This window comes from Hippopotamus amphibius, chromosome 11 (genome assembly GCF_030028045.1).
Source record: "Hippopotamus amphibius kiboko isolate mHipAmp2 chromosome 11, mHipAmp2.hap2, whole genome shotgun sequence".
Classification (NCBI taxonomy): Eukaryota; Metazoa; Chordata; class Mammalia; order Artiodactyla; family Hippopotamidae; genus Hippopotamus; species Hippopotamus amphibius.
In genome coordinates, this window is record NC_080196.1 from 71,211,544 (window position 1) to 71,232,879 (window position 21,336).

Here is a 21,336-nt window from a genome sequence, read left to right on the forward strand (position 1 = left end):
TTTACGTCTAGTGTCTGCCACCTGAACCACAGGTATCCCCATGCCATGGCGTGACCCACTGATCATACGGAGGGACCACTGACAAAGGCACAGCCTCCACTTTTTCTCTCCACAGAACTGTAATCTACTTTATCCAAACAACCTCATGTACAAAAAGCTGGGAGACTGACTAACAATTACAGCCCATTAGCAATCCTTTCAGCTAGTTCTAGCCTTGAGTGGGTAAGTGTTGATGTATGGAAAAGAGGTAATTGAAAAAACATCCATACATACTGTCTGTAGTCTCTAATACTCTAAAAATTACCTTTAAAAAATCAGCTATACCAATTCAGTGTTTTTGAAAAAAAAATCTTGCTTGAGTCTGGAAGAAAAATGGGAACCTATTTCAAAAATCTATATTTGATTTTTCAAAAATAAGCTAGTATTTCCTGCCACTTCCCAAGGTAGGGGGAGGGAACCTTACTTTTAATAAGACTGTGGACCCTGTAAATAACATTGTGAAGTCCAAGGCCTGGCATTGATGGATTGTATCATTTACAGTTTCCTTGATTGTATACTAAGGCTTTAAGACATCACCAGGAATAATTAGAAGTTGAGGGTACAAGGGATCCGCAAACTTAAGAAGGAATTAATAAAACTCAGTCATTTTTGGACAGCGTAATGGATATAAAAGAAAGAAAATGAATTTAATGATAAAATGTTAGGTATGTCAAAGAAAAAAAATTCCAACACTTGTTAACATGGTAAGGAAGACTCTGTTCAGGACTGTTGCAATAAGGGTATGTAATAGAGAGAGAGATGGACTCGACTACAAGGACAAGTGGGGACTTACGGCCAGTGAGCGGAGTGAGGGATCAGTGGGTGGAAAATTACTAAGAGGAGACCTTAAGGGTAGGAGGATTCTTGCTAAACTGACCTAACAGGATTCTTGCTAAAGGCTGGCTGAGGACTTACACATCAAAGGTGCGGGATGAGGAATCTGATCACAGGTCAAGTGTTGGGGGGACTGTTACCCTTAGCAGGTTTCTTGCTAAGGCTGGGCGAGGCTGGCAGGAGCCTGAACAGGGGTCAAGGTCAAGGTCAGAGGAAACTTACTAAAGTCTGATCAAGGAGAGAGTCTTTGACAGGTGCCATATCATAGTTTACCCTAAGAAGTAGCAAAAGGTAAACAGGAAATTGTGCACATTCTTTTTCTCAAAGCATGTGTTGCTGGAGAACCAGAATTAGTTCACTAGAGGCACCGATCCCCACCCCCCACCCCCAGTTCTCAAGGGAAGTCCTTTGTGTCAGCTGGTCCTTCCATCCTCACCACACTGGAGGGGAGGCTGCAGGCTTCTTTGTCCTGTGCCTCCATGTGGCAGGCTGCAGACAGGAGGCTAAGAGCAGGGCTTGGATGTCTGCCTGTGCATTTATGCCTTAAGGTAAAGATAGGATTCCAAGCACTTTCATTTTCATAAATTGGCTAAGCTAACGTTCTTGACTGTTTTTTTTGTTGTTGTTGTTGTTGTTAATCATTTACATTTGACTAAATTATTTTTCTTTTTTTTTGACACTGGAAATACATATTATCCCTAACATATACATAACATCCCTGGTTGTTCCAGAATAGAATGCTTGGCCGCCTTGAAATTTGTTGCCACTCTCCTAACCGCATTCAAAACCAGCTTCCATCTGGGTGTTAAACAATCAGGTTTTATTGTCCTTAGCTGGCATCTCCTGTGACACGAGTCATTACAGATGCCAGGTATTGTACTAAACCCTTGAGGTTAACTCGTTGACTTACCAAAAATGATTCTGTAATATATTTGCTATCCTTAATTTACAGATTACAAGGAAGTTGTTATTTGCCCAAGGCCACCCAGGCAGAAAGCAGAGAAACTGAGATTCAAGCCCTGAAGTCCCGACTGCTTGGCCCCACTCTTGACCATTAATAAAAATCTGTGTGGTTGGTGTCTTTAGAAAAGGCCCACACTATCATAAGTTTCAGTTTATGAATAAGAAAATCAGCCTAAGTTTCTTTTACTAGAACTTGCGATTTTCCTTGATGATATTGTGATTTATAATAAGAAATAGATCTGTTTGGTCTTTGTTCCCAGTTTCTGGCACAGACTTCCCCAGGCCTTTGGAATTTCCTAAATGATGAGCATGTTAAAGGTGTCTTTTGTTATCTTAATGAGGTGACTTTTGGACCCCACCTAAGGGTGGAGGCTTGTTGCCAGGAGAACCAACCTTGTGATGAGAGAGCTGGAGTTTTCAATCTCTCCCCTGATCTCCAGGTAGGGGAGAAACCCTGGAGATTGAGTTCAGTCACCAACGGCCAGTGATTTAATCAATCACGCTTATGTAATGAAACTTCCAGAAAAACCCAAAGGGATGGGATGCAGAGAGCTTCCTGGTTGGTGAGGAGTGGAGGTTTAGGGAGAATGGTGTCCCCAGAGAGGGCTTCCCCCTTCCCAGGACTTTGCCCTATGCATCTCTTCCATTGGCTGTTCCTAAGTCAGATCTTTCTGTAACAAACTCTTGCTCTAGAAAGTAAAGCGTTTTTTTGCATCGTGAACCCCACTCTAGCAAATGAATCAAAAGCCAGGAAAGGGTCATGAGGACCTCTGATCTATAGCCAGTAGGTCAGAAGCCCAGGGGACAAGCTGGACTTGCAGCTGGCATCTGAAGTGTGGAATGTGTGGGTGTGGGTGTGTGCACACACGTGTGTGTCGAGGGCCGGGGACTGGGGGTGTGTGTGCAGTCATCTAGGACCGAGTCCTTAATCTGTGGGATCTGACTCTATCTCCAGGGAGGTAGTGTCAGAACTGAGTTAAATTTGTGGGATAGCCAGTCAGTATCTGTGGAGAAGTCAGTTAATTGTTTGGTGTCTTAAAGAAAAAACACATCATCAGAATTGCTGTCAGAATCAAAGCCTTTGGCTCAGTGAAAACTTAAGCTCTGAAATCAAACTTTGAACTTGTTAGTTCCTGACAGCAAATCCTTATATTTGCTTAGCGACAGCATCCCTTACTCACTGCAGAGGATGTAAAATTTGCGTTCCATTACCCAAGGAGGCATCATCTCATATAAGTAAAATACAGCTGTTTCCCAAAGTTCTAATTTAGTCATTATTTCTCTGTATATACTTTAAAAAGAGTCTTGCATCCTGTCGCTTCCCCGGGCATCTCTCTGCAGAAGACTGTCTGATATTGACCCCTTTCCTGATCTCATTTCCTGCCTCCTCCAGGATGTCTTTCTGGTATTTTAACCTTAACGAATGTTAAATTGAGCTAATCATTCCACCTCCACCATTACTCACCAAATTTGCTCATTTAAACTGGCCCTGTTTCCTTGTTTCCACCTTTGCATAAAGAGCATCTTCTCCCAAGCAGCCAAGCTCGAGATCTTTTTTTTTTTAAGATTTATTTTATTATTACTTACTTATTTATTTATTTTTGGCTGCGTTGGGTCTTCGTTGCTGGGCACGGGCTTTCTCTAGTTGTGGCAAGCGGGGGCTACTCTTTGTTGCGGTGCGTGGGTTTCTCATTGCAGTGGCTTCTCTTGTAGAGCACAGGCTCTAGGTGCACAGGCTTCAGTAGTTGAGGCATGTAGGCTCAGTAGTTGTGGCTCGTGGGCTCTAGAGCTCAAGCTCAGTAGTTGTGGTGCATGGGCTTAGTTGCTCCAAGGCATGTGGGATCTTCCCGGCTCAGGGATTGAACCCATGTCCCCTGCATTGGCAGGCGGATTCTTAACCACTGCGCCATCAGGGAAGCCCCAAGCTCAAGATCTTGATCATCTTTAGTTCCTTTCTTTCCACTGCCCTGCCACCCACCCCCATCTGAATGAAGTCCATTCTACTCACACAGTATATCTCACATTTACCTACATTTTGCGGTCTCCTTACCAGCATCCCACGCCCTCAAGCCACAGTGTTGTTAGATTCATCTTCTTCAAACAGTTTTGATCACTCTCTGGCTCGAAAATCTTTTAGAGCTCCCTTACCAAATAAATGTCATACACTCTCCTGGAGTATTTAGGACCCTCCATGGTCTTGGTCCATCACACACAGTTGGCCTTGCCTCTGATTACTCGTTAAAGTAAGTAAAGCGAAGTCAAGCAGAACTGTTTACTACTCCTCTCACACACCCCGTGCATTTCCTGGTTCTGTGCTTTTGCTCCTGTTTTTCCTTTCAGGTGAAATACCTTTCCTCCAATCTATTTTTATTAACATAACTACCCAGATCAAATGCTGTCTCCTCCAGGAAGCTTCCTCCTGTTTCCCCACCAAACATGACCTCTCCTTTTTTATATTTGTGCCAATTCTATGGAAATTTTCAATCTCCCGCATTCTTTTTAGGGCCAGAGAACTTAAGTAACTATAAACAAATTTAGAGACCATCTGTACTTACAACATTGTCATTATGTACTAAAGATAAAGCAAGGACTACAGGAGTGAAGTTATTTGCTAAATGCCATGCAGCTAAATAGTGGCAAAGCCAAGACTAGAAAAGTCTGAAAGTGAACCCATCACCGTTTCTACTATATCAAGATTTAAATAGCTTTTGATCTGATGACCTATGCAATTTACTAGTAAATCCCTTACAGCTCCATGATTTCATGTTGTTATTTTTGGGGGTGCTTATCTTGCTTCCTCTATTTCTATACTTCTGGAACACCAAGCATAATTTCCAGAGTAGACGCTCATTAAAATATTGCTGTAGGATTAGATGAGTGAGTTTTGCCTGGGGATAATCTGAAAATCCTTTAGCCTGAAGACTATGGCTGTTGAGAGCTCATCTGCTCTTTTCTTTACTTAACCAATATTTTTTGAGCAGTTCAAGTTATGTATGTAAGCTCATAAAATTTGAAAATTCAGTTGAATATCCCAGATATGCTTATAGATTAGGAAAAGAAGGCAGCATGAGTGCATCTATCTCTTGAGCTGAATAAAATTCCCTTTGACTCTAGATTGTTAACTCAAACTCAAATTATCTAACTGTTATTGAACCATCACTCAAACACTTTTTAAAACGAGCTAAGAAATAAATCATCAGTAATTTAAATTTTTCAGCTCATAATCATAAAACGTATCCCGGTACGTTTGTGCCTCTCTCTCTCACAGGCGTGTGTGTATACACACATTCACGTACACTCACGTGATGCAACCCACACATACACACGCCCCCCCCCCCCCCCCCACGGGCACCACAGTTACCTGTGAGAAACGGATACTGCAGCTCCAGAGGGAAGGTCGCAGACGGTGGGGAAGAACTGTCACTCATTATTACAACAATGATCATTGCTACTACTATTGTCATTGTTATTGAAAGTCCAGCTTTGGTGCCTGACTTTCTCTGCAGTAGCGTTGGAAACAATGGATGCCAGTTTTAGAAATATCAAGGAATCGAGGTAGTAGTGACAAATGACACTTAAAGATCCCTCTTTCTAGCTCACTGTCAGGGGAGGATAAAAAGCAATTGATAGCACTCTTTGGGACAAAGTCGTGAGATAACGTCTCCACTATATATATTAGTACATGGTCTTATTAGCCATCTGTCACGGAAATGGACTGACTTCCACCAAGAGTTTACATCAGACTCATTTTCTAGACAAAGAAACTGAGACTTGACAGAGAGTGAAGCATCCGCCCAGAGAGGGGATCGTGAGCTCCCAAAATTCACTTCGCCCCTAGCTTCCCACACCCCTCATCCTTTTCCTCCTCAGTGTTTTGGGGCATTATTCCTTTACTTTGCACTCAGTTGGTTGGAGGTAGGCACCATAGGTTTGATTGATACACCAATTTGCATCTCAAGGCATCGCTCGATAAATACAGTGCCATGAAAGGCTACTCTCTCACAAGCCAATTTCCCCCTCTGGGCTGACTTTAGAAGCTCATTGATGTCACTTCCTTCCTCAGTCAGCAAGTGAATTTTCTTTAATTCTCAAGACCAGCTGTCCATGCTGTCAACAGAAAGTTATTAAAATTCCTTTAAAGTGAATAAAAATAGCCTAAAAGCAAATGTACTTGGAAACAGGAAAGAATCAGTATGCAAAGTCCACAAACCTCTGAGCAAAATAATGTTGATCCAACCAGAGATTTCAAACATTGTATATTCAAGATGCTAGAAAAAATAATTAAAAGATGCTAAACCACATACTTCTTAATCTTTTATTAGCAAAGGCTTATGCAGTTACAGTTTATCCCCTAAATTCCATTCCTCTTTCTCAAATATGATCTGAATAAATTGGGGGATGACTTAGGTTTTCCTTAAGTGGGATTCCCTCCTTTTTTCTTGTCTCGGCGGGGGAACATTTACGTCTCCACCTGGCTAAGACTATCCGTGAGCAAGAGAAAAAAGTATCATTAGCTGCCATCGTAACCGCTAGAGCCACAAAATCATTATATAATTATATATTTTAATTTATTAGAGTTTTAATAGCTCAAGGGAGGAGATAATTTTTCTCATATATGTATAGCTGTATCTCCCAGAAATGCTCTATCTGGCTCGAGTCCCTGTGATCTTCAACTGACCTTCTGACCGTAGTAACTGGAAGCCTGCCCTGTTACCTAGTGAATCAGCCCTCGCCTTACCCTTCAGTCCCCAGCGTGGCTGGCTCCTGCCTTGTTGCCTGAGTTGTTCATGACCCGGTCCCTAAGTCCCTGCAAGACATGGATATGTTCCCTGACACATCTCCTGCAATCACCTATCCCTTACATTCCCTCTAGGTTATCACCAAGCATGGAGTTGATCTCCCTGTGCTATGCAGCAGCTTCCCACTAGCTATCTATTTTACATTTGATAGTGTATATATGTCAATGCTACTCTCTTATTTCATCCCAGCTTCCCCTTCCCTCTCTGTGTCCTCAAATCCTTTCTCTACCTCTGCATCTTTATTCTTGCCCTGCCACTAGGTTCATCAGTACTGTTTTTTTTTTTTAGATTCCATATATATATATGTTAGCATATGGTATTTGTTAGAAAATAGATTTTTTTAAAAAAAAGATACAGATTCCTTTTATGTAGTGTTGAATTTATAGACACTTTATAAAACATTTTAATAAGTAACAAAAGTATAAGCAGTTGGCATGATATTTTAATTTTTCTTGATATTTTAAAGGGACCCACATTCTTTAAATGTTAGTAACCACTGCTATAAGATATAGAAAATTAAACCTTTTCTTCAGTGCTTTTGAACTTTTAATAAAATCAGCCCCCTCATACAAATGGTTATTCCTTTTTCTTGTTCTATTTTTAAACATGGTTTCCTGATAAGAGGTCTTGTCTTGTTAATAAAATGTTATTGCCAGAGTCTTTACTTGAAAACTTTAAGGACTGTGTACTGTAGTCTCAAATCAGAAAACAGCAAAATCAAAAAGAAATAAAATCTCAAAAAAAAAAAGATGGCGGGGTCCCTGACCTCAGGAAGCTTATACTATAGAAAAGAAAATGAGCAAAGAAGCAAGCAAACATACAAGTGACAAAACAATTGCAAGTCGTGACAAGTGCTAGGAAAGAAATAAACAATGGGCTAAAATCAAGAATCACAAGAGGAGATGGTGTGACCAGAGAAGAGCCCCTAAGGTCTTAATATTAAACTGAAACCCCAAAACTTGAAAGAGTCAGCCCTATCTAATTGGAGAGCCAACAGTAAGTACAAAGGATCAGAGGTCAAAAGGACCAGAAATTCACATAAGACCAAAGTGATTGGAGGGTAGAAAGGGAGAGGGAAAGGAGAGCAAGTGAGGTTGGAAAGATGGACAAGAAGCAGCTGGGCAAGGCAAGTATGATGTAGTAAGGAGTTTAGGGAGAGCAAGGGTGGAAGCGGGGACGAGCAGAAGGCTGACGTCACTATCCAGGAGGGAGCTACTGATGGGCTGCAGCAAGGCAGTGGCTATAAAGAGACATGAGTTGTAGATAGAGTCTGAAGACACTGAGACACCGTCCCTACTGCGCATGCACTGCTCTGAAACCCCTCCCCTGCTCCCATCTTTGGCTCCCTTGAACTATTCCTGATCCCTGAGCCTTTTCTTAAGCAATGGTTACAGCTCTGTGCTCCTTCCCAAGATAAAGACAGGGCCATAGTTCACCAAATCGCTAGATTTGCCCTGTTACAGGTCACCATATTGGTCCTCTTCCCCAAATTCTCATGTTTCTTCCTAATATACCCTTTGATGAAGAGGGCTGTGATATTCCAGAATCTGGCAGCTTTAGAGTACAAATGACCATATGTAATACACAGAAAGACAATGGGCGTATTTGCACTCCAAGAAAGAGGAAGAGGACTTCCTAGGTGGCGCAGTGGGTGGGAGTCTGCCTGCCAATGCAGGGGACACGGGTTCGATCCCTACCCCAGGGGGATGCCGCGTGCCGCAGAGCAGCTAGGCCTGTGGACCACAGCTATTGAGCCTGTGCTCTAGAGCCCATGAGCCACAACTATTGAGCCCATGTGCCACAACTACTGAAGCCCGTGTGCCTGGAGCCCATGCTCTGCAACAGGAGAGGCCACCGCGGTGGGAAGCCTGCGCACCACAACGAAGGGTGGTCCCCGCTCGCCGCAACTGGAGGGGGCCCGTGTGCAGCAATGAGAACCCAACGCAGCCAATAAAATGAATAAATAAATAAATAAATAAATTTAAAAGAAAGAGGAGGAGATTCATACCTCACCTTCTTTTTCCTTGTCTTAAGATTTCACATGTGGTACCTTCAAAACAGCTTGAGCGTCACTACAGAAAGGATAAAGCTAAATGTAGACTAGAGTCCAGAAGGAGACAATGTCAGGAAAAGCAGGAGACGGAGCCAGCAAGCTCTTTGGGAGCAGCAAGGGACCAGGCCTATCTTGGTCACAGTGGAATCCCCAGAGCTTAGTGTCCGTATGTGACACATGGTAGCGGATCAAACACTTGTCGAATAAGAGGTTAAATAAGCCAGATCTGACTCTTTTGATCTTTATTCCCTTTATCCATTAGTTACCAATTTCTCTCAAACATTTCTTCCATGTGCTCCTTTGATTTTTGGTCTCTCTCTCTTCCTTCCCATTTTGACCCTTCTGGTCTAGGCCCCAATCCATCACCTAGTTTACCCACCCACCAAACCCCCTACATATTCTCCAATTGCTCTTCCTACTCTGTCCAATCTATTCACTGGTTTAATTTTCCTTCATATTCCACCTCTGCTGAAGAAAACCTCATTGCCCCCAGATTGTCCACTGATGCAAACATAAGGCAATTGACTTATTTCCAGGTCATCCTGGGCAACAGTATTTCTCCTGAAACCCTCCCCTCTCATCAAAGGTGTCAGTCTCATGATGTCTTCCAAATTCCAGCCATTTCTGAAGATCTGATTCAGGTTCCACCTGCTCATTATTTGGATTCCTACATCCCAAGGATGGGTCCTATCTCATCTTTTTTTTAAGCTCTTGTATTCATCCTCTCTCAAAGCATTTGTTCAAGCACGCCTATATCCAGAAGGTATTCTTAAATTCCATTAAGTAAAAGGCCAATAAAAAAAAATCAATAAAAAGCGTGGTCCTTGATTGTTCATGACATATTTCTGCATAAGCCAAAAGGAAGGATAAGAGTGGTTGTTGGCAACATTTTTCCCAGAAACCTATTTGTTCCCCAAGATCAACTACATTGGTTGCTCTTCCTCTGTGTGCCCACATGGTGTCATCCATAAAACTCTATTAAAACACTTAAAATGCAGTGTTGCCACTTACCTCTACTTACCTCTCTCACCCACTTGACCGTGACCTTGAGGCTGGGCACGCTGCTGTGTATGCCTTTGCACACCCAGCATTCAGGAGGTATCTGCCACGTTGAAGGGGTCATATTTCTTAGAATAAATATGTTAGGCTTTGGACTCATACTTTCAGTTCATTAAGTTAGGGAAATGCCTAAACAGCTGAAGAGTCTAGTTATGAGGGACGAAAAATGGTCCAGAGAAGCTGGAATTTGAGAAATTTTTATTTCACGTGTTGGGGGCTACTGTTCAAAATTGACTTTAAGCTGCAGGTTCTTGCAGATCTGTGCATGGCTGCAGAGGTCTGCTGGCCTCCTGCGTTGTCCCATTTTGCTGTGTGTTGCCATTTTTCTGAGGAGCAGATTCATAGCCGCTCTTGGGTCCTCAAAGGGGCCTGTAACCTGAAAGAGGATAAGAACCAGTGTTTTAAAACTGTTTAGGCAGCAAAAGAATTTCCCCTGAAGTTTGAGGTGATTAGTCAAACTTCCTACAATGAGAGGGATTAGTGAGTCTCACCACAGAGTTTAGAGAATTTGAGGCAGTTATTCTTGAATTATAAATCTTTGAGAAATGAGTCCCCTGAAACTTCAGTGAGGGTGGGTTGGGGGTGTTTCTGTAACTTCCATTTCTGAAGCTCATGATGGACAACAGTGTCCCCAAACCATCTTGATTATAAGCTGAGCCAGCAATGTCGATGGCCTCCCTCTGCAATTTTTTCTGCTCTGCGGTCCCCTTCCAGTCACTGCATCACTCTGACCTCTGCCTCCGTTGTCACATCGCCTTTGGCTCTCCTGTCTTTCTCTTATAAGGACTCTTGTGATGATACTGAGCACATTCAGATAATCCAAGATAATCTTCCCCTCTCAAGATCCTTAACTGCATCAACCTGCAGGTCCCTTTGCCATGGAAGGTACCATATTCCCAGGTTCCAGAGATTAGGATGCAACGTTGTGGGGTGGGCCATTATTCAATCTCCCATAATTGCCATGTCAGCTTTCAGATATCTTTGTTTTAATTATGAGAACAAGCCCATAGGGCTTGCTTAATAAATTCCCCTTATATTCTGTTCCTCCTCCCACTGTATCTTCAGAAGCATCATTATCCACTTGTTCCTGCAGTTAAAAACCCAAGGTTGCCGCAGCTCTTGTACTCCCCACATCCAACCAGTCTCCAAAACCTACTTCAGAAATGCCACCTGCTCCAGGCAGCCCTCCATCCCTGCTCTCACTCCTGGCTGGTCACTGGGCATGGCCGTGGTTCCCTATGTCATCCATCTAACACTCCCCATCAACCCATCCTCCACACCACCTCCCAAGTCATTTTTCCCAAGACTGGTCTCTCACCTTCCCACACCCCTTCCTTCCCACCTGCTGTGATACATATGTTTATACTCTATAAGCTACTCAGAACATCTCACGATTCACCCAAACACACCCTCTACTTGCCTCTGAGACTTTACTCTTCCTAGAAAACTTTTCTCACATCCTTTATCTGCAAAATTCATACTTATTTCACTTTAATTCTCACAGATCTGGAGAGGGGTAAATACTGTTAACTCCTTGTTATAGACGGTCAAACAGGACCAGAACATTGAGTAACTGGCCCCAAATCAAGCATCTAGTAAGTGACAGAGCTGTAGTTGGATACCAGGTTGTCATCTACTCCATTTTCTAGAGTCCAGTGGGTGGCTATGTGACTAGGTTATGATTATTTGATTGTTTGGGTTCTTATTTTCAGCTGGAATTCCTTCAGATTTCTCTTGGTTCCTAAGGAAACAGAACTAAGATTTGGTGGCGGTGCTGCTGCTGCCCCTGACGTCACCTCCAGCCTATTCCTCGGGTAGCAACCAGCCCTGAGCCATCTAAAAATGCACCTCTGACCAAGGCGTTCCAGTGGCCCTGCTTACACCCTGGGCTACACCCCCTTAATAACTGACTTCCCACTACTTTGGGGAAGATCATAAATCTCCCCAAATGGTCTACATGATCCTTGCTATATGTGTCTCGCCTGTCTGTCCAGCCTCATCTCACACCATGCCACCCTCCCCTTCGTTCACTCTGGCCACGCCAGCTTCCTTTCTGTGCTTTGGACCCGCTATGGTCTCTCCTTCCTGAATGTTCTTCCCCCTCTTCTTGGCCATACTGGTGATCTAAATCAAAAGGCAAGTTTTTTCCCACAAACCATCAAACACTCTTCTTTAAACACTCTGCATATTATCTGATGAGAAATCTAAACATTAAAACATATCAAGTGTCCAATTGGACAGTACCATTAAAATTGAAGAAATCGGTACTTATTACAAAAAAACCTCAAGATTGGCCCCTGGCATTTTGTGACAGTGGCTTGACTGAAGATCCCACTCTTAGAGCAATTCCATTTTCTGGGCTCTTCATTCTTCTACTGCATCTTATGTAACACCTAGCCTGGTACTGAACACTTTGTAAAACTTACAGATATACTTATTATTGGTTGCTCAATTGACTGGTGAATATCACTTATTTATTACAAGTCTTATTTTGAAAACAGTTTTGACAGTTTCTTAAACAACTAAACATACAACTAAACCATACAACCTAGGAATTGCATTCCTGGGCATTTATCCCAGAGAAATGAAGACTTATGTTCACATTAAAAACCTGTACACAAATGTTGATAGCAGCTTTATTCACAACAGCTAGAAACTAGCTAAATGTCCATCAATGTGTGAATGGTTAAACAGACTTTGGTACGTCCTTAGCATGGAATACTACTCAGCAATAAAAAAGTAGGAACGCAGAGGAACGTATCAAGCAACCTGGACGACTCTCCAGAGAATTACGCTGAGTGAGAAAATCCTATCCCAAAAGGTTATAAAATGCATGATTCCTGAACAACATTCTTGAAATGACAAAATGATAGCAATGGAGAACAGATTCGTGGTTGCCAGGAGTTAAGAAGAGGGTCGGGGTGTGAGAGCAATGGATGTGGCTATAAAAGGGCAACATGATGCACCTTTGTGGTGATGGAAATGTTCTGTATCTCAGCTATGTCAATGTCAGTATCCTGGTTATGATATTATCGTGCCATAGATCTTCCAGATGTTACTGGCGGGAAAACCTGGGTTAAGGGTACAGGGGGATCTGTCTGTATTATTTCTTACAAATGCATGTCACTACACTATTGTCTTAATTAAAATTTTAAAAGGACGCATTTAAAAAAGTGTACATATCACACCAAGACGTTCATAAAGCACATAATAACTGTGGGGCCACAGAATGTCTTCCTTCCTCTCTTTCCTGGTGGTTTGTTGGTTATTGATTATTCCTAAGGATTTTTTCTTTGTATTTAAGATACACATGCTATTGATCACTTTTAGGCTATTTTCACAACGACTGAGGTTTATTATTTTAGAGTCTTTATTATTTATACCTCTCTGTTGCTTTTCATACGTATGCTACTCTGATTTGTTTCTGTCCTGACCAAGATACCATTTATAGAACTGTTGGTTTGTGCTTTAGTCTCTGGCAATACCAAAACATAAGAATGTCTTTATCATCTTCATAGGTCAGAGAAAAGTAGCACCTCTGCCATCTGCCACTTTAAATGTCCTTGTCTGGTCTTTAAGGTTCCTTGAGTTCAGTGTTAATATTATGCTTGAACAGGTTGTCATTGTTTGGAAACCGTGGACTGGATGTAGTTCAAATTTTTCTTTGGTCCTTTTCGTCTCTTTACCATTTCTCTGCCAAAGTTTAATACATTCTCTGGTATCACCCTTCCCGGATTTCCACTCCATTTTCTGTTATCTTTGCTTAATGTGGTTTTGACTTTTTTTTTCCATTCCAATTATTGGAGTGATTATAAATGTCCTTATTGTCATACAGATCCTTGCTCTGAGAGTCCTTTTGCAATTTTTGAGCGAGAACAGAGTAAGACCCGTACTGTATTTTATTTATTTTCATATTTTAATGCTGAATTTCCTTTTGCTTTCTCTTTCAGTGACTAGAGAAAAAATCCAGGAACATATCACCAACCAGGTATTTCCTCACTTCTCATAAACCGTAATATAGAATTTTGCTTTAAATGTTAATAATTAAGCATTTGTAATGTTTTACAAAGGGGGGCATTGCTGGTTATCGGATATGAGCGATACACGTTATTGGTTCTGAGAACAAGTAAGTGGACCCTATGTAAATGATCACGCCCTTTCCTTGTCTCCCCCGCCTCACTGCTTGCCTCATCACCATCCTCCCCAAGGGTGGGGAACAGTGAGATGTGGGCTCTGCCAGTTCTGACAGAAGCATCCCTCAGAGCGTATCATGACTTCTCTTTGATTCTATCATGGCTGCAAATAGATACTTTTATCTACCTCTCCCTTAACTAAGGTGACTCTCCTCTGTGATCTTCCCAAGTTCTAATTCACACAGTCACTCCCTCCCAGACAGTTAAGAACTAAAACCTTAGCAGTGGAGACGTACAAGTCGATTTTCCAGTCTGCTGTTTGATTCCTACCCACACTTAGCCAGTGTCTTCCAGCCTCCTCCACTATTTTCTTATCCAATCGTTTTCTGATTTGTTTTTTATATTTACTGGTAGATGGAGTCATTCTGTACAACGGTTTAAGGGGTTTGAGACATGCAACCACACATCCAAACCAAGTTCGGCTTGTCTTGCCCCACCCCACCCTCTTCCCATGGGCCAATGGAGCTGCAGTTTCTCCCAGTGCTGCCTGTGCGCTGGCCTGTGGCAAAATATGCTCAGCTTTCATTAATAGACTGGAATCTCCAAGACTTTTGTTGTTGTTGTTCTCCTCTGGCATAAATTATAACTCACCCTTGCCAAGGGGAAGAATGGTACATCTACATTTATACCAGTCAAGGGTACATTTCTACATCTTCTCCTAATGGGCTTCAAAATAAATTACAATCCTGGTCCTCTTTGTCATCCAGCCAAAGTAAGTTCTAACTCTACCTAATCTGAGCCAGATGCCCTGTAATTCATCAAGCTTTAAAAACGGTTCATTCATTTGGCTAATATACTGGATTGCAGATTCAGTAGGCAAAATGTAATGCTTATCGGGTACCATTTTGCTTTTGAATAGAATTGTAAACGCTGTATCGACTCTTCGTAGCAGCCATCTTAATACTCGAAAATGCCACGGCCGTGCAAAGTTAAAGTCCATGAGCTGTTTCAAATAGTTTATTTGCCTTTTGGACTTAGTCTCTTTAACACTGTATTTCAACTATTTGTATACACTCCGCTGGCTTGGTAAGGCTGAGCAACAGTTAACCAGTAACGTTTATTGCTCCCATTTTTGTTTAACTCACAGAGGGAATACTTTTCCTCATGAAGAGAACTGTTTTCTTTATTAACTTAACAAGGTAAAGCAGTTGGTCAAGAAATATATTAAGATCACTTCTCAGGGGCAGATTTTCATTTCCTCTATTTTCCTTCTTGTTTACCCTTGGCTAAACTAATAGAGTATGGAAACACCAAAATAGAACACCAAATATTTACTCATAATCTTAAACATTGATTTAGTGCCAGATAAAATCATAATGGTTCCCAGTCCTAGTAAGCGAGTGAAATTCTTTGAACTTGAGCTTAAGAGGTAAGGGTCTTAAGTACATGAGTTATATAGTCATTCTCAGAACAGGTAGTAGTGTTGTTCAATCAGTGTCTGCCAGCTGGTATTTCTAATTCTATAATGGAATTTCTGTCTTTTCTTCTTCCACGTAAGGAGGTGCTCCCCATTCTCAATGCACCGGGAATACAGTTCTACGAGGCATCTTACACTTCTAATTTATCTAAAGTCTGGCAAAGAGCCACAAAATGAAGTCACTTCCTTTTCAATGGTTTTTAAATTGAGGTATAATTGACATGCAGCCTTATATTAGTTTCAGGTGTACAGCATAATGATTCCATATTTGTTTACACTGTGAAATGATGTCTGTAGTAAGTCTAGTTACCAACTGTTACCATCCAAAGTTACAAAATTTTTTTTTTCTTGAGATGAAGACCTTTAAGATTTACTCTCTCAGCAACTTTCAAATATACAATACGGTAGAATTGACTATAGTCACCATACTGTCTATTGCAGCCGCAGGACTTAATTTGCTTTGTAACTGGAAGTTTGTACCTCTTGATCCACACTTCCCTTCTGCCACCCAAAGAATCTGGCTCTTGAAAAGCACTTCTGTACACTCATTTTGGATAATCAATAGCGTTCTTTATCAGAAAGGCATGTAAAATGCAGCACTGGTGAGAGTTAACCTTGCCCCGAAATCCTTCCTACTAGGCACTATAGATGGTGTAATTAAATTGAAATTGAAAATCAAGTCCTTTCTTTTCCCCATTAAGCAAGCTATGAGCTGCACACCAATGTGAGAAATCAGGGCTGGAGTGGAGGGAAGGTTCTAGCCTACTGGCCAACATCCAGGTGTGCATTTTAGCCCGCAGCTATTTTACCACACCTGAGCTCTGAGAACAAACAGCTATTTGAGTTCTCTGGAGGGAACGCTGAATTCTTGCCTGTGTAATTCACTGGGGAAATTAGTATGCTTTTTTAAAGTAACTTGTTAATGCAGCTTGTTTACGAGAAGAGGACAAAATTGAGCAGCTTATGTCCCAGACTGAGATGAATGCATGACCCATTTTTTTCAGCTGTCCCTTTGGCAGTTCAGTGCTACAACGATTTCCTCTCTGAAAAATGTGACTTGCAGAGATGAAATCTCCTGTAAGTTTTTCTGAATAATTTTGACTATGGTAGATTAAAGATAATACCTTAAAATACTACCCAAAATACCTTCAGAATCAAAGTAGCATATGCTCAGTACGAGAATGGGAATAGTGAATACAAAAACTTTTGACTTCGGTTTTAAAAACTGCCTTCCTATACAGTAGGCAATTGAAACCTGTAGTAAATGAATACCTTCTGTTTATGTCTTTGGGGATAGCAGATCGTTGGAACCCACAGTGAATTAACACTTTGTTTTTATACAGCTAGTTGACAGAGGGACACCAAATATGGGTTTCTCATGGGCAGGATGTGCATGTTGTGGGGATGGTCCCAGTTCAGGTGCTGGTGATGAGAAAGGCTCACCTTCACTGATTGGCTGGTTCAGAGAGCGCCAACACCATCAGCGGCTGTTCCAGCTCATGGATCTGTTTCCTGGGACTGCTGGAACAAACGCTTAACAGCTGGGTGCTCTCAAACACACAAATGTATTATCTCTTCGTTCTGGAGGCTGGAAGCTCAAAATCAAGGTGTCGACAGGGCCAAGCTCTCCCTGAAACCTATAGAGGAGGCTTCCTGGCCTCGGGTGGCGCTGGCAATCCTTGGGGCCCCTTGGCTTGGTAGCTGCGTCTCTTCAGTCTCTGCCTCTGTCGTCACATGACTGTCCTCCCTGTGTGCCTCTTCTCTTCTAATAAGGACACCAGCCACATCAGCTCAGGGCCCACCTTCATGACCTCGTCTCAATTACATCTGCAAAGACCCCGTTTCCAACCAAGGTCATATTCACAGGCACCAGGAGTGAGGGCTTCAGCACATCTGCTTGGAAGACACAACTCAACTCCTAATAGGCTGGAAACTTTCAAGTCATCCTTCACTCCATCTCTGCCTCTGACCACCCAGCACTCCTGACATGCTCTCAAGTAGCCCTGTCCAATCCAGCTCCTCTGCCGTGCACAGCCCTTGGTCCCTTCTCCCCTCCAGGCCCTCGCCTCTCTTGCTCTATGTGGTAGCTTTATACAGCTCTCCCACTGCTTCACCACCATCCTATTCATCTTCCAATCTGTTCCCCTTTACCTTCTGAAATACCAATCACCTGGCACCTCTCCTCCGCTGAAAAAAAAGAACTAAACAGAAACGCCTCCGCCATTGTTAGCAGTGATTATTACCCCTGCACGGGCATTGTAATCACTCTAGAGCTTTGTTAGCACAGATCCTGAGACCCCCAACGTCACACCCACTCCAAGAAATTCTGGACCAGCGGTTGGGTTCAGACAGGGCATAACTGTTAGACCAGGCCAAGAAGGCTCATCTGCTTTAGATGATCTCAAACATCACAGACACAGGAATACAAACACTTTTTTTTTCTTTTCAGCCTCATGTTTTAAAGTTTCATAACCCATTGAGCACACACAAAATATGGGAGAGGGACAGTGACTGAATTGGGCCCTCTGGTCGCATGGGGTGGAGTTGGGCTGGGGGATAAAAGATTAGCCTGTGCCCTTCTTTTTTAAATTAACTTTTTTTTATTGGAATATAGTTGATTTACAATGTTGTGTTAGTTTCCGGTGTACATCAAAGTGAATCAGTTATACATATACATATACCCCCTCTTTTTTAAATTCCTTTCCCATATAGATCATTAGAGTATTGAGTAGAGTTCCCTGTGCTGTACAGTAGGTCCTTATTAGTTATCTATTTTATATATAGGAGTGTGTGTATATCATTCCCAATCTCCCAATTTATCCCTCCCCCCACTCCCTCCGCCCCTGGTGACCATAAGTTTGTTTTCTACATCTGACTCTATTTCTGTTTTCTAAATAAGTTCATTTGTACCTTTTTTTTTTACATTCCACATATAAGCGGTATCATATGATATTTGTCTTTCTCTGTCTGGCTTAGTTCCCTCAGTATGACAATCTCTAGCCTGTGCCCTTTGAAACCAGAGAATGAAAGACTGCTTCTGTTTTCAGGTAGACACCTCCCATATCCTGAAGTGGAAAGATGTAGGCAGACAGCATTCCTCCGGCTAGAGTACTTCCACCCTCCCCTCTGCTTAGGAGGTGGGTGCAGTGGGCGGGTGTAGTTCTGGGTGGTACTTAGAGCTACCTGGCAATCCCAGGTCAGAAAAGTGAGGCATGAGGTAAGGGGACCTTCCTTCCCAGGAACCTAACGAATTTTACTGAGTCATCTCACCCTTGATGACGGCAGGTCCAGCCACTGCCCAGGAGTCCCCGGCTTTGTCTGGTTTCTGCCATGCCCTCCTCCAGAAGGTCCGTTGGGCCACTAAGTCCCCTGTGGCAGGGTGGGCCTCAGGGATAGGGGGCTTCTTTAGCCTGTAGGCCCAGAGCAGTCCTTTGGGACAGGCTGCAGACACCGGGTGGAAACAAGGACCGGGTCTTGGGTATCGATTACTTTAAAACTTTTGAGTATTTAGATACACATTCATCCTCCTGCTCTAGGCCCCGTAAATGTTGAGGATGATCCTGACCAGACACCTGCAGCTTAAAAACTCAATATGTGATTCCAGTAAGAAGCCAAGATGGCACCCACTCACCTCTCATCTATAGGATAAAATGCAAACCTTGGAGTACAAACTCCAAGGCCCTCTGGTCTCCTTTGGAGAGCATGCACCCCACTTCCCTAGACTTACTTCCCGTTCTGCTCTTTTATGTAAAACTGTTGTAATTGTGTCCTGTTTAACACTGTTCCACCAACATACTCACCCCTTTCTCTGCAGGTACAAAGTTTACTTGCATTCCAAGACCTCACTCCAATATCATCTCTTCCACAAAGCTTTCCTCACCACAGAGCTGAGTGTTCTCTCCTCCTTCTGTGCACCTGTATTATTTTTCTGCCCCTTTGCTATAGACCCTTGCATTTTCTACTCTATATTCTGATTATTGATATTCCTGTGTGATTTTGTAACTAGATAGTATCATCCCAACGGGAAGAAATCATGTTTGGCTCATTTCTATGTCCACTGTTAGACCTTGCACATCATAGGCATCCGACCAATTGCTGGTCCATTGTAAGTCCTTCCGCTCACTAAATTATCCTAGAAGCCAGAGGGACTGCTGGATGCAGGCAGGGTGCTTCCTGTACCCTGGACCGCTCAGACCTGGTGTGCCATTGACTCTTATAAGGCAGGAAGCAGGTGTTGTCCTTTGCCCTCCCAGGTGAGGAATCCGAAGACACAGCTAAGGCTGCACGTGGTTTCTACGAATAATGGTCACACAGTTCGGGAATGAAAGAACCAAAGAGCATGGGGACCCACGCTTTTATTTCACCTTTATGTCCCCATCCCATAACTGCCTGTAGAACGTTGAACCATTTGCTTGGGGCAAGACTTGGCATCTGATATTTCTTTTCTCGAATGTACGCATGGCAATGTCATTCCCTGCTGCCTTTTCAGTGTAGCATGAACTTTACAACTTCTAAATTTAAAGTGGGATTGCATTACCTTGCACTATTCTTATCAAAATGGCCATGCACTCAAGGAGACAACTTAGACCTAAAGAGAGTGTCTCTTGGCAGGTTCAGTGCTAATGGTGGTAGTAAAGATCCCATCCCCCTTATTCTCTTTTAAGATTACCTTCTAGAATTGGAAGTTGTGCTTTTAAAAAGCTACCCAATGTGTGCGTCTTTTTTAAAACCCTTGAAAGCAAGACTGAAATGATCCAAAAGTTGTGGGTGGCACTAATGGTGGTTAACAAAGAAGGATTTATGAAAGATGGGCTTTATTAAAGTTCAGAAGACTTCATGGCTAGAAGATACTCAGGTGTAAGTGTCAAAGGGCTGGCACTCGCCTCTTTAATTGGAAGCCAAGAAAGTTAAAACATTGTGTAAGGATGTTTATGGAAAAAGACAACAGACAGTAGTGTCTGGAAATATATTGTCACCACAAAGGGAGGGAGGAGAAGACAGCCCTAGGGTGTTTTAAAAGCGTGAACACCAAGAGGAAAATAATGGTTGAAATAAAGAAAATTGTTTATTAGCAACACTGCAAGAGCTGTTAGCAATCAAATATGCAGATAACTGTCCCTCCAGCATTCCCACTCAAGATCATTCCCACTCAGCGCGCTTCTGAATAAGTGTGACCAAGAGTTTTGCTAGTCACTCAATGTACCATCTCATTTATTTGTCACAACCCGCCCAGGAAGATGTGTATTTTCATCTTTTTGTACAGGTGGAAACTCACGCTTGAAAGATTTGGTAATTTTTCAGGCCCTGTCATGCTTAGCATTAAATTAGTAATGATAATGGTTAGCGTTATTGTTGTTTAATAAACTTTCTGTGTGTGGGCATTATGCTAAATTTCACATAAAATTACCTCATTTAAACCTCACAGCAGTAACCTTGGGAGGCAGGTACAAGTCAAGGGAGTGAAGGTTCGTGAGGCTGAGCGGCTTGCCCCAGATCACACCCCAGGATGGAAGCAGGCAGTGCCGCCCTCCCGGGCAAGCACCAGCCAGTCCTCTGCTGGTTCTCTGCTCACACAGATGATGAGCGGCAGAGCTGGAATCTGAACGTAGGTGGATGGATCTCATTCTGAAATCCTTTCTCTTCACTGTTGTGCTGCCCTACTACTGGTTCTGGGAGTTCTTCTGTGAATTAAATGATCCCAGTTATGACCACGCTGGCCAGCGCTCCAGTTTTAACACCAGCACTGAAGCAATTGGTTACGAGAGTCTAGAATACAGAAATAAACCATGTGGTAGGTCTTTTTTTTTCAAAAAACGTTTTAACTATCAAGATGAGGATGTACTCACTCTGGGGCTCCTGGTGAGCATTAAATTACTTTTTTAATTAAGTGAAAAATCAAATGAATCTTGGTCTAAGAGAAAAACTATCTGTCGCCTGAAAAGAGATTAAAAGCTAAAAAAAGTATACATTGGGATAACC

General features: G+C 42.5%; 1 protein-coding gene across 2 annotated transcripts in view; it reads left to right on the forward strand.

Moving 5' to 3' along the window:
* CHST9 (carbohydrate sulfotransferase 9) overlaps positions 1–21,336 on the forward strand; it is a 257,048-nt gene that overhangs the window by 217,230 nt on the left and 18,482 nt on the right. For both annotated transcript variants that reach the window (XM_057699745.1, XM_057699744.1), the window contains exon 4: positions 13,698–13,735. In XM_057699745.1, coding sequence (XP_057555728.1) covers positions 13,698–13,735 — 38 coding nt within the window. The remainder of the gene's footprint in view (positions 1–13,697; positions 13,736–21,336) is intronic.